General features: G+C 40.4%; 2 protein-coding genes across 8 annotated transcripts in view; one reads left to right on the top strand and one right to left on the bottom strand.

Annotated features, from left to right (window-relative positions):
* The window catches only part of Tmem87a (transmembrane protein 87A), a 47,251-nt gene extending 37,497 nt beyond the window's left edge, over positions 1-9,754 (bottom strand). For all 4 annotated transcript variants that reach the window (XM_021639395.2, XM_021639394.2, XM_021639396.2 and 1 more), the window contains exons 1-3: positions 9,611-9,754; positions 8,414-8,474; positions 3,515-3,600 (exon numbers count right to left, since the gene is read on the bottom strand). In XM_021639395.2, the coding sequence (XP_021495070.1) occupies positions 3,515-3,600; positions 8,414-8,474; positions 9,611-9,754 (291 nt within the window). The remainder of the gene's footprint in view (positions 1-3,514; positions 3,601-8,413; positions 8,475-9,610) is intronic.
* A 612-nt stretch (positions 9,755-10,366) lies between these two features.
* Ganc (glucosidase alpha, neutral C) overlaps positions 10,367-14,248 on the top strand; it is a 54,161-nt gene continuing 50,279 nt past the window's right edge. For all 4 annotated transcript variants that reach the window (XM_021639398.2, XM_060372160.1, XM_060372161.1 and 1 more), the window contains exons 1-2: positions 10,367-10,679; positions 11,960-12,022. In XM_021639398.2, the coding sequence (XP_021495073.1) occupies positions 10,651-10,679; positions 11,960-12,022 (92 nt within the window). In that variant the 5' untranslated portion in view covers positions 10,367-10,650. The remainder of the gene's footprint in view (positions 10,680-11,959; positions 12,023-14,248) is intronic.

Raw genomic sequence — 14,248 nt, 5'->3', positions numbered from 1 at the left:
TGTGGAGGGGAGCCCTTGCAATCCCAGGCATGACAAGTGGAGACAGGCAGGGCCCTGGGCTCACAGGCCAGCCTAGCCTGCTTGATGAGATCTAGGCCAATGAGAGAACTTGTCTTGAAAACACAAGGTAAAGGGCATCTGAACAACACAAGCCTGTGTTCTGGCCTGCATACGTATGCACCTGGACATGTGTGAGTGTGTACATACACACACACACACAATCATAAGAGATGCTGGCAAGATGGCTTGTGTAACAACCTGAGCTCAAATCCCAGAACCCACGGTGGACAGGAGCCAACTCCTGAATGCTGCCCTCTACCTCCTCCACAATGTGCTGTGGCATGCATACCATACATACACACAAAAACACAAATATGAACACACTTTTTAAAGACTTTATAAGAATATTAAACAATTTAAAATTAGGACTTCTCTGCAAAAACTTTCTGGCTTCAGTGAAGGACAAGAATACAAATTCAGATCAAGATAATTAGAAAATGCAGTTTCCCCCATATTTGCTTCGTCTCATAAAAGAACAGATGGTGTCCAGCTTATCACAGAAAACATAAGTACAGAGCTTTACAGCCTGTTCCTCAGTGTTTTTTTTCTGCAGTCTTAAAACATTAGCATATGCCCCCCTTCAAGATACAAAATATCAAGCCCGAGAGACTGGAGAGATGGCTCAGTAGTTAAGATCACCTGTTGCTCTTGCAGAAAGTTTGTTTAATTCCCAGCATCCACATAAACCATCTAATCATCTGTATCTACAGTTCCAGGGTAAAACACTCTCTTCTGAACTTCCCCACATGCCAGGCATGCACACGGTGTACATACTTGTAGGCAAAACATTCATACATATAAAATAGTAAAATAGCAAACTTCATGCCTGGAGACAGTCAGTGCCATGTCCTTGCTGACTGAAGGACTTGACACGTACTAACAAAACTAATATTAATGGTAAAATGAGGGCCAGAGACAGTTCAGCAGTTAGACTTTTGCCACCAAACATGACGACCTGACTTCAATCCCTACATGGTGGAGGCAGACAACTGACTCCCACAGGTTATCCTCTGACACACAAAGTTTTAAAACAAGAATCTAAAGTTTAAAGTACAGAATTCTGGGTCAGAACATGTGTTGTTGTTCCAGAGAACCCTGTTTGGTTCCCAGAACACACATGAGGTAGCTCACAGTGGCCTGTAACCCCAGCTGTAACTGTAGAAGATACAACAGCCTCTCCTGGTATGCGTGTACTCAGGTGGCACACACACACAAATCTTTAAAATAATTACAGTATTATAGGCTTTGGCTCACAAAAAAGGGTCACTCTCTAAAATTCTGGAAAAAATAGTAAATTTTTAGATACAGAAGGTTTTAATCAAATGGGAATACATTTAAGTTACTTGACCAAATTAACAGAATCTACAAAAAGTTCATTTATGCTCATAAACTTAGGATGTAAAACTGTTGTTGCTAACCACAGCCCATTTCTGATAATCACACAAAAAAGTATCATTTATCACTTCTGTGACTTTTCTCCCATACCTCAACCATACTCATCAATAGGCTCCAATGGTATGTATAACCGCCATCTCCACACTTGAAAACACTTATGTGTACGTGTGTGTGTGTGTTTCTGTACACACGATGCCCTCAGAAGCCTTAGCCCCCCTAGCTGGAGTCTCAGGAGCCCGGCTGTGAGCTGGGTGGGCAGGTCCTCTGTAGGAGTAGCACGTAACTGCTAAGCCATTTCTCCAACCCCACCTCCACTCCACGCTTTTATCCTGCAGCAATCCAAAATGAAGACAGGACCTAAATACTTGGTAGATTACACCACGTTTCAAATGTAAAAACTTTCTACCATCAATTCAATTTATGATTAAAAGAAAAGGGTCAAAATTTTAAACCAAATTCTAGACATCATTTCTCTAAATTCTTAGTGCTTTCATTCCTTCCTATGACATTAGTCCTAACATATGTGTGTGTTGTGTTATATATGTGATTTTATTTGTTTGTCTATTTATATGTGAATATTTATATATATGGGACCCAGGTTCAGTTCCCGACACCAACATTCAAGGTCACAGCTATCTGTGACCTTACTTCTAGAGAATCTGATGCTATTTTCTGGCCTTCAAGAGCAATGCCCACATGTGGTACATAGACATATAAAACAAAACAAACAAATAAATATATCTTGTATAAAATAAAAATAAATCTTTAAAAGTACAATAAACACTAGGGAACTTTGTATTATAAAATGTAAAAAGTTCATCAACATGATTTCAGTGCCTGAATTCCAATTAACCTTTAAGAAACTCCATACAGTAAGTTGTGGTATTAAGAACAAATGATATCCCAATTACATGAAAAGGTCATTAAAATACCATTCACTTTTCTAACCATGGATCTTTATGAAGTCAGACTTCTCAGCATATATTTCAGCCAAAGCGTTTATCCCAGGACTGAGCAAAGAACAAAGCACAAGAAACCAGTAGCTTCTGTCATGCCAGATTTCAGTCAGACATCTAACATACCTCAAAACTAAGCTGCTCCTGTCATTTTTCCCCTCTGTAATAAGATCTTATGTAGTCCAGGCTGGCCTTAAACTCACTATATAGCCAAGGATAGCTTTGAATTCCCGAACCCCCTACCTCTAACTCTCAAGTACTAGAAGTGTAGATATGTTCCACCTTGGTTCATCCTTGTTTTCTAAAAATTTGTATTTATTTTAAAAATCTTACTCATGTGAACATGTAATGAACTTATTATTACTACTTTAAAATTGTAAGTATCTCAATATAGTTTTTAAATTTTTTTAAAATTTATTTTATTATCTTATGTGTATGGGTATTTTTGCTGCATGTATACCTGTGTACCAAGTGTGTGCCTATGGGGCCTGTGGAGACCGGCAAAGAGGGTGTCAGATAACCTGGAACTGAAGTTATGGAAAGTTGTAAGCTGGTATGTGAGTTCTGGGAACTGAACCCAGGTGCTCTGGAAGAGCAGCTGGTTCTCTTTGCCACTGCGCCATCTCTTTAGTCCTTGTTTTAATTTCTAAAAGAGAAAACCGCACAAACAAAAGCCTATGGAGGACCAGAAAAATTGTTCAGCAATAAAGGAGCCTGCTGCCGAACCTGGCGACCTGAGTTCAATCCCTAGAGCCCACAACAGGGGAAGGAGAAAACTGACTCTCACAAGTTGTCTTCTGACATTCATACCATGCCATGGCTTATACACAATAAACACAAATGTTGCTGTGTTTTTTTGTTTTGTTTTGTTTTTTAATTAAAACACAAAGACTTTTTGAACCCACAATTTTTTTAAGGATAAGAATTCTGAGACCCAAAGCCTGAGAACTGCTGACACAGGTCTGCAGACTAGGACGCGTGGGATATGGTTTCAGCTCTGATGTGCCAATAACGGTACACTACTCTTTCTTCTGTAAAGCAAAGAGGCTGGGACTAGATGACCATTAAGTCCCAGGAAAAGTCTGTAATTTGATATTCTTTACCTTGAAGTTGTAAATTTCATTGTAGCAATCAGCACTTTTCAGAAACCAGGTTATATTCAAAGACAGATCACAAGGCTCTCCATCAACTATGAAAGAAGAAATCATTGTAAATATGACAGGATTCCAAATGAAACATTCTCCCAGCATTTCTCTAGTAACTTATATCCTATTTACTTTCCACCCCAGCTTGGCGACTCAATATTCCTTCTTAGAACATAAGGAAATCGGGTCATATAAAGAAAGGTTTGTTCCTTTTTGTGTGTTTGTTATGAGGGAGAATCTCAGTATTTGAGCCCAAGCTGGCCTCAAATTCACTGCAATCCCTCTGCCTCAGCCTCTCAATGTTGTGAATATAGGACTAAGCTAGCATGCCCAGATTCCTAGGTACTCTTTAGATAATATCAGTGCTCCTTCAGAAGCAGGAACTAAGCAGATTTTCTTTAACCCTTTTGGAACTGTAGGTCTATTCCTATGTCTCCAAACTTCAAATTTCTAGTCTTCTATTAGTCAAGATTTATGAAGCAGAATGTACATATACAAAGGTTCAATAGCATAATGTTAGATTAAGAGGGGAATCAGGAAGAACAGATGATCAAAGATCAAAAGCAAAAATTTTACCAGAGAAATACAGAATAACATTACAGACCCACTCAAAGAAAATTCATGGCTTGGTCTTTGAAAGTCAGCAAGAATGCACACAGAGCAATAGAGAGATGGCTCAGCAGTTAGGAGCACTGGCTGCTCTTCCAGAGGACCAAGGTTCAATTTTTAGCACCTACATGGTAGCTCATGGTTGTCTGACACTCCAGTTCTTGAGGATCTGATCTGACGCACTCTGTCTACCCTTGATACCCTCCACCTAACTCCAGGTTCCATGAGAGACCCTGTCTCAAGGGAATACAGTGAATACTGACAGACACACAGTCGACATTCTTTTCTGACATGCACAAGCTCACATATGCAAATATTATGTATACACACAACAAAACCTCACATAGTGTGGAACATGATAGCCTAAATCATTGGTCTGAAGACTTAAAAAGGTAAATCCAACTGTCCTGGGAGGTGGGACAAGATAGCAGACTCCTCTGTGCAAACATGCCAAAAATAAACATGATGGCAGCACTGAGTGTAATTTTAGCACTTGGCAGGTGGACGCAGGAGGATCAGGAGTTCAGGGCCAACTTCAGCTACATGAGACTGCTTAAAAAAAAATCAACCAATAAAAACTAAAAAAAGAAAAAAATAAGCACAACTGCAATTAAGATTTTACTTTTAGTTCACAACAAAAGAAACATCTAATCAGAATTCCTCTTTGGTTCCAGTTGTGGAAGAAACAAAATACAAAAGATTCCTTACCTTCTGCAAGTGTATAAGTATGACACATTTAGGAATCTATTTTTTTAAAGATTTATTTATGTTATGAGTATGAATGTTTTGCTCCTATATCTTTGTATCATGTGCAGCATGGAACTAGAGTTATGAACACTTGTGAACAATCACGTGGGGTATTGGGACTTGAACTTGTTCTCCTGTGAGAACAAGTGTTAGCCACTGACCCATTTCTCCAGCCCCAGGAATCTACTTTAGTTCATAACAAAAGATGCAACCAGGATGTCATAACCCACATCTTGAATCCCAGCACTCAGAAACAGAGGGAGGCAGATCTCTGTGAGTTCCAGGCCCACCTGGTCCAGGACAGCCAGGGCTACATTATGAGACCCTCTCAAAAAATAAAAATTAATTAATAAGCAACAAAACCATAAGATGCCAAGTTTTTGTTTTAAATTGTTTTCTCAACTAACCCTTAATTTTTTAAAATTATTTTATGTGCACGGTTGTTTTTCCTGTTTTGTCTGTGTACCACTTATGAGCCTGATGCCTAAGAAGGCCAGAAAGGGCATCAGATCCCTGGAACTGCAATAACAAATGATTGTGAACTGATTTGTGGGTGCTGGAATCAAATCTGCGTCCCCTAGAAGAGCAGTAAGTGCCATCTCTCCAGCCCCTAAACTAAGTTTTAAATGTCTAACGCATTTTTGCAGAGCTGTAAGAATATGCAAAAATCTGATAAGCTGTGAATTTGTGGAAAAGATATAAAGGAGATATTATGGGCACTAAAAGGGAAGAAAACAAACGACAGGTTATATTAGTTTAAAGTCAGAAAACAGGATCAGCTAGGTAGGTCAGGGAATAAGTCTAAAGAGTTGAGTTCTAGCCCCAGGACCCACATGTTGGAAGGAGACAACCGACTCTGACAAGTTGCCTCTGATTTCCACACATACACCATGGAATGCCTGCATTCACAAACGTACAGAAAGTAAGTGAATGAATGAATCAATGAATGAACAAATGAATGGATGGCTATGAGGTTTTTTTTTTTAGGTCCCAAAAAAATGATTTGTTGGAAACTTTGTTGCAAACATAAAAGTAAGCATTAAAGGGCAAGTAGGACCCTGGCTAGAACTTCCAAGACAAGCCTTGAGAGACAAAAACCATGGTGGCACCTGTGTTACGGAAGCCAGACACCATAATCACAAAAGTATAAAATCAAGAATAGTTGGTAAATATGAGAAACTACAGGAATAACAAAGAAGAACAATTTAAGGATTTCCAAAAAAAAAAAAAAACATAACAGATTTCCCAAAACACAACAAAATGCAGACATTTTAATTTAAATATGCTGACCGTTGAACTTGGTGAAATACCATCAGGTCAAAAACAAAGTAGAAAAAGACTGTGCATAATAGGACTAGAGCACAAATCAAGCTGTGGTAAACAGGTACACCCTTCCACCCCTCACAGTTGAGTAAACAGCTGGTAAACCAACCTCACAACACAAAAGAGTAAACTGGTTCAAATCAAATTTAGGTCATTAGATGATATTTCCAACTTGTATTTCTGTGGCTGGATAAAACATGTGGACAAAAAAACCACTTTGGGGAGAAAGCAGTTATTTCAGTACAAAATCCCAGGTTCACTCCATGGTTGGAGTGACATTTCGGCAGCACAAACTTGAGGCAGCTAATCACACCACGTCCACACTCGAAACAAGGAGGAAGTAATGCACGCATTCATCTTTCCAACTTCAGATTTCTCCTACACAACCCAGGACCCAAACCTAGGGAGTGGTCCTGCCTACATCTGGGTTTGAACCTCCCACACTGATTAACATAATCAAGACAATCCCCCACAGAGATGCCCACTGACCAACCTCATCTACCCAACCCCTCAACTGAGATCTCTTCCCAAGCTATTCTGAGTTGTGCTACACTGACAATTAAAACTAACCATCCCAAGTATATTCCTCATGGAAATTCTGCTCCTTTCACTCCCACTAGTATAAGCTCAAAGAGAAGAGAATTTTTCTACCACTTCTCTGGTCTCTAAGAGTACTCAGCACACAGTTGTTATTTTATAAACAAAAGAATAAAATCAGCCAACTATGCCTTTATTGCATTTTCAGGGAGAAAGCAAGCTCAAAACACACATGAAGCGAGATACGGTAGCTCATGCCTATGACCCTAGCACTTGAGAAACTGAGCCTAACACTAGTCATGGGCTACCAGTGTTTGTTTCAAAACACAAACAAAAAAGGCTACATGATGGGGCTGGAGAGATGGCTCAGCTGTAAAGAGCACTGGTTGCTCTTCCAAAGGTCCTGAGTTCAATTCCCAGCAACCACATAGTGGCTCACAACCACCTATCAAGAGATCCAGTGCCCTCTTCTGGAATGCAGGTGTACATGCAGACAGAACATTGTATACATAATAAATAAATCTTAAAAAAAGAAAGGCCACGTGACAGTGCTGATCTGTAGTGCTATCCCCATCTTGAGACCAGAACTGCCCATGATCACCTACTCCTAAAATAAAAAAGTCTCAGGACTAAAAGGAGGTTTTAGTACACACTGGACAGTTTACCTCCAGATCCTGTGGCTGTCTCACTTGGCAAACTGGTTTTCTTCTATATAATCCCTATTTCCGGGTAATATCCCTGAACTCAATGTTCCCTAAAGTGTTAAACACTCCCTTGGTAAACAAAAGGTCCACTGAGTATCTGAGTCAATGGTCTGACAGGCTTAGGCCACATTTCCAGTAAGTAGCTAACAAGCACACAAGGGTAAAATCAGAGATACCCTTGACTCAGAACACACTGAATAGTGATGCAAGCACCCAACCAACAAGCCTGAATATAATTCAAATGAAATATGATTAAATAAATACATAATATTGTACATAAAAGTATATGTACACTGTATAGTACTGCAGTCAACATGAACTCAAGAGACTACCCTGAGTATGTAACATATAAAATATATAATATAAGCTACAGAATAGTGGATCTATTCATAAAAAAGTAAACTGAAAAACAGAAGAGAATAAAAATTCATACAAGTACTCTGAATATTAGTGACTGATAGGACTTTATATATACTCAAAGTTTGTATCTACACAGTACCAGGCTATTACAATTCTGGACTTGAAAAATACATTAAGGGGCTAGGGAGATGGCTTTATTGGTAAAATGCTTGCTTACCACACAAGCATCAAGAACTGAGTTCAGATCTCCAACACTCAAGTAAAAATACAATCCATGCCTGTAATTCCAGGGCTGGGGAGAAACAGACAGGCAGATCCCTAGTCAGCCAGTCTAGTCAATCAGCAAGCTCCAAGTTCAGGGAGAGACCTTGTCTCAAAAAACAAAAACAAAAACAAAAAAACAGGTAGACAGCAACTGAGGAAGACACAAGTAATTTACCTTTGGCCTCTACATACATATACCCACATATGCATACATGGATGTACACACACATGCACACACACACACACTGCAGGCTAAGGCAGAAAATAAGTTTCTAAGTTTAAGAGGTTCAAATAATAAAATTTAAAAACTCACATTTCAGTAAGATGGTAGTATTTCTGAAAAGAATCTTTCCAAAACCAAAATAATTTTTTCCCTGCAAAGATAAAGGAAAGATAATCAGCATGGCGGAATTTTCATTTTCAGGGCAGACGATGAATACCTAAATTTATGAAATATTCAAATCAATTTTCTTAATCATAAGGACAGCAACACCTTTTCTTTTAGTGAAAGTCAGTCCCATCCTAACTATTGGCCCTTGCCCCTCAGTGTGGTCATGATTTCCTCCCCACAGGCCATAAAGCAGGAACTATACAAAGGAGGCTGCTACAAATTTCAGTTTAACTTAAAATCGTCATGAGATGTACAGTTCCTTTTCTTTACTCACTAATCACCCCTCAGAACAACCAATCATTACTTTCAAATAACCTTTCAGCAGTTTGACTTTTAAACTCAAAAGGACTTTAACTATTAATCATTTCAATAACAGAAAACAATTCAAGACCCCAAATTAATAAAAGCTGTAATATTTGCCATATAAATGTGCAGTGAGCAGGATTAAAAAAAAAAAGAAAAAAAAGTTCAACAAAAACCGGCTAATGGCATTTAAAGCAGTTCTCGTCAAACTCTGGTTTTCGTGGTTCAAGCGAGGTTTTAAAACTGGGAGGGGGAATATGTCGAACTATCAGTTAACTATCCAAACGAAAAACTATCCTTACCATATTACATTTTAGAATTGTTCCGTTTGGGCTATTCTCATGTTAAAATCCTTTTTTTTTTTTCTTTTCTTTTTTTTTAATCCCAAAAAGTCCCCTAATCACAAAAACATGTTAAAACCACCTCATGTCAAAAAATAAATAAAAATAAAATAAAAACTAAACACTGGAGTTAAAAATACAGACCCCTGTTTACATGTCCCTTTCATCCAACCCTGGGTTACCTGACATTCTAGCTGAGAGAGAAACTCCTATCTACCTGGGCATCAAGTTCCTCTCAAGTTCCGCGCTGAAAGTTCTGTTACTTTCCCGGCCAGAACACGCACACCCTCGGCCCTGACACGCCTCCCGGCCTGCGGCGAACAGCGCAGCTCCCAGCTCCCGCCAGCTACAGTGACCCCCCGGGTATCCCACCCGCTCTGGGAACCCGGCTTTCCCGAAACCATCCTGGACCCCTTGGGCCACCGTAGCCCCACCTCTTCACCCCTCCAGGCTCGGCGGCGACGCCGACACTCACCGACGGCATCGGGACGTGCCACTTGGATCTGTCTGCGGCATACACGGACGCCGGCCCCGCACCGAAAGACGACCGTGGGAACGGCTGCGCCACCAAAAGGAGGAAAATGACTGGAGACGCCTGAAGCCACGCAGCCACCGCCATCTTCACAGCCGTGGAGCGTCTACCCAAAGCATTGAGCCTCCTTCCGGCTGGCTGGTCCCGCCTTCTTCCGGCTCGTCCTACCCTCTTCCGGCTCTGCTCTGTGGGCGGGATGATCCGGGTCCTTGAAACCGCGGTTCTCTCGGACCGTCAGCGCGCTTCAGCAACTTGGCGCCTACTGCGCAGGCGTGGTCCTGGCTCCCTCCGAGCGTCGCCCGGAGGTGAGCTACCCCGGGCCGCGGTTAGGTCTTTGCTTCCCGCTTTTTCCCCGCCCTCATCCTCTCCGAGGTCAGGCTCGGGTCAGAAGTCCGCAGAAGCGCGCGCGCTGAAGGCATGACTGACACCCCGAAGTGAGCTCCCCGGCTGCGGCGCCGTGGAAGCAGATCCTGGAATTGGGCAGCGCCGGAGTGGAAGCGGTTCTCGGGCTCGGAAGTCCCTTCCCGCGCTGAGAGGCCGTGCGTCAGCCGCAACACAGTTTGACCGGCGACATCGGCGTTGCGGCAGTTATCCAGGCGGCGCTTCCCACTCAGAGCTCAGAGTGGGGAGAGATCGGGTCCGCATTCGGTCTAGCAGAGTGACAGCCGCAGGGACCGACCCGTCCTGGGGCTTCCTGTTTCTCACGCTCTAGACTTTAACCTCCGAGCACTTTGCGTGCGTGCCTCCTCCGCCAATAAAAGCAAGGTTAATCAGTCACTCACGACCAAGAATATTTGCCAAGTGTATCCCTGTAAACACGCTGGTTTGCGCCGGGGAAAAAGTCGATTGGCCCCCGCCCCGTAAACATCTGGAGGGGACTCTTATGGGTCATAATTGAGCAAGTCTGCTTGTTACCTATTTTTAAATATCTCCTGAGGCTGCGGCCTGAGGGTTACCTGCCAGGCAGAGTTGACAGGGAAGCCATGGAAGCAGCTGAGAAAGAGAAAATCAGGTAAAGGGCACTTGCTCCCACAGGAACTGACTCCAAAAACAACCTTCTAGCTTTAATGGCTTCACTTAAGTTTTAATCACACTTCCTTGGATGGCTGGCATTTGCTTCATCATTCTTTCTCTGTTCTGCGGGGAGTTGGGTAATGTTAATAGCTTAACCTCTCATAAAGTCCCAGGAGGTTTAGACAACTTTAACAATGGAAAGGTGTCTTCCAGACTTCCAAGACAGATTTTAAGCGTGCTGCGTCCCACATTTAAGTGGTTCCGTCTCCTATGCCATTCCAGGGCTCATTCTTCAAAACTGGAAACGGAAGACGGCAAGGTCTCCTAATGTTTGCACACTTGATTAAAATAAACAGTGCCAGAAACTGAGTTTAAAGAAGGGGGTTTTTTTGTTTTTGTTGTTGTTTTGTTTTGTTTTTTGTTTTCACTATCAAAGTTTCTTGGCATGGCTGAGTGAGTGTTTCTGTCTGTCCAGACCTGTTTAGTTCCTTCAAAATTGTGGACATGCTAACTGCAGGTGCAGAAAGCCACACCTCTTCACCAAAGCCAGTGCTCCCCAAGCCCACTGTAGCTAATAGCTGTTTTAACTAGGCTAATTGAAATACATATAAATTTAAATAGTTTTGTATATCTTTTTCTTTTATTTCATGATGCAATAAAAGAATTGCATCATTCCAGATGCAATTCTTCTGGAAACTTGGTCTTAAAAGTATTAATCTCTAAATTGTTGGAATCTTGGCAGTTTCTTTCTTTTTTTATTTGTTCCTACTCTGACTCTAGAACCTGACACACCTTTTTTAGAGGATCTGGAGCCTTTTCTTGTGGCTGCATGCTACACTTTAACAGAACATTTAGGTACTCTGTGTCTTCTTCAGGTCTAAACTCCCAGGAAGTATATATTCCGAAAATATTTTGCTGTTTAAATACGTGAGTGTTGGTTGTTTGGTTTAAGCTTTAGATTTCAGATCTTGGTGTTGTGGCTATTACTTTTAAAACCCCCTCCTTCATACTTGGCAGTGCTCCTTTTCCATGACTTTCAGACCAAGCCCGTGAAAATATTTCTGTTGTTCATATTGATAGTTTTGCAAAAGGCTACTGTTCTGCAGCATACATGTTGTCACCTCCGTGAAGTCTTATGTTACAGCAGTGAAACAGTTCTGCAATGCAGAATAAATTCCAAAAGTTTATTTTACACCTCTATACGATAATTAGGGAAGGTAACAAAAATTGACCTCACAGATCTTATGTAAAATACATTTTTTAAAATGTCTTATTTAGCGTTGAAGATGAAGCTGTGGATAAAACCATTTTCAGAGACTGTAGCAAGATTGCTTTCTACAGGTAAGTAAATAAACCACCCAGAAAACATTCCTGACAGAATTCCCAAATTAATTCCACTAAACTTTTGAGAACTGAGGAGCTAAGAATATGGTCTTTAGGAAGTCTAATGAATCCTTTATATACTTATTATGAAATTATTTAAATTTTGTTTTATTTTAAAAGCCAAAAAACTTTTACATAAAATTTTAAATGTGTCTTTTTTCAAAGATATTGCACTTACTTGGTTTGGAAATCATATAAAAAGATACATATTAAAAGTATTCATCTTACCCCTTTCCATCCCAGTTCTCATCTTGTCCCTTCAAGTAAGCATATTTATTGATTTCTTATTTATTCTTCCAGTATTTTTGTAACTACATGTTACAAAATCTATATCACCTTTTTCCTTATACCTACACATAAGTTTCTATATATGATGTTCTGTGTCTCCCCTTCCCCTGCTTTATATTTTAGTCTGGAAAGCTACCCCTTCATGACATGGGGATTTCCTTCTGTTTTTGTGCTTACAGTATTCCACTGGGTAGATTCACTGTAATTTATTTTGTTCTAGCTCTACTTGCTAGAACCTTGGGCTATTGTTTCTTTTTGGTCTTTTGCTATGAGAGCACCACCATATAAAGAGCTGTGTATGTCATTTCCTATAATCTCAGGAGATAGATTTCTAGGAATGGAGCTGGGGATTGGCTCAGCAGTATAGCACTTTCTTATCACATGCAAGGGTCTGTCCTGATCCTTAGCACTGAGAAAAATTCTAGGAATTGAGTTACTGGCTCAGAGAGTAAATAAGCTAGAAATGTGTTAACTACGGATAGATTTCCCTCTGTAGGGATCTTTTATACTTACTTTAACATTCTGTGAGGTTATTTGAGCCTAGAAAACAGTGCCTTTAAACATCACTTTTTAAATTGCTTTGGTGAGATCCATGTCTTAGTTGGTCCAAGAGCCTGACTTATATCTACTTTTATGTGATTCTGAAACTAAAATCATAAAAAAATCATCAAAATTAATTTTTGTTTGATTGATTTGAGGTTTGTTTTTTTTTTTGTTTGTTTGTTTTTGCTTTTTCTTTTGTTTTGGTTAGTATTTGAGACAGTGTCTTACTATATAGCTCTGATGGGCCTTGAACTAACAACAACCTACCTGCTTTTGTCTTCTGAGTGCTAGGGTTAAAGGTGCTATGCCACCAGCAAAAATTGTTTTATATATTTTTAAGTTTCTATTTCAGTCACTGTCTATTCTAGATGAAGAAAGGATGACATTTTAACTCAAAACAGTTACCTTAGAGGGAGGTATACATTGAATGACTGTCCGCCTTATTAAATCAGTAGCCCACACTGAATTTTCACTAGATTATTGAATTACTACTAAAAGTCCATTTTCTGAAAAGGAGGAGGAAATTTAAGTTCATAAAAGTTATTTTTCAAATTTGAGCTGGGAAACAGCTTATTTGGTAAAGTACTTGCAAAAAGACATGAGTTTAATCCCTAGAACCTATTGTAAAACTGCCAGTCATAGGTACTTGCAATCGGAGACAGAGACAAGCAAATCTCTAGGCCTTGCTGGCCAGCCCCAAGCTAGTAAGGACACTGGCTGAAAAATAAGAAGATGGGCATCCCCTAAGGAATGATGCCTGAGGTTTTTTCCTGACCTCCACTTACATGTGCATGTTCCTACAGAGTCACATGTATCTGTACATGCACACACACATACACAAAAGAAAGAAAATGGCCCCACTTTCTCAGTAAAGGAGACAAGATGCCATTCTTAAACAGTATTATGTTGAAATTAGTATTATTTTAGCAATAATTTTATTAGAACTCCAGTAATGTATTCTTGGTACTTTATAAAAACGCCAATACTATCTGTTGCCAGTACTTACTGTGATAGCGATTTACTGACATTCACAGGGTGATACAGCCTATTAGGTGCAGATAGTCACAAGCAGTTCTTACACATCTGTATACTTGTATTAGTTTGCTTTCTGTTGCTGCCATAAAGACTGACCAAAAGCAATCTGGGGAGGAAAGAGTTTATTTCATCTTATAAACTCCGGATCACAGTCTATCAGTGAGAGAAGTCAGGGCAGTAACTCAATGCAGGAATCTGGAGGCAGGCCCTGAGGCAGAGGCCATGAAGGGGTGCTTCTTACTGGCTTGCTCAGCTGCCTTACTCCACCTGCAGCATCACCCCGCAGCGGGCTGGACCCTCCCATATCAATAACTGAAT

This window comes from Meriones unguiculatus, chromosome 18 (assembly GCF_030254825.1).
Source record: "Meriones unguiculatus strain TT.TT164.6M chromosome 18, Bangor_MerUng_6.1, whole genome shotgun sequence".
Classification (NCBI taxonomy): Eukaryota; Metazoa; Chordata; class Mammalia; order Rodentia; family Muridae; genus Meriones; species Meriones unguiculatus.
Note: the sequence above shows the minus strand (reverse complement) of the source record. Positions and strands in the feature narration are given on the sequence as shown.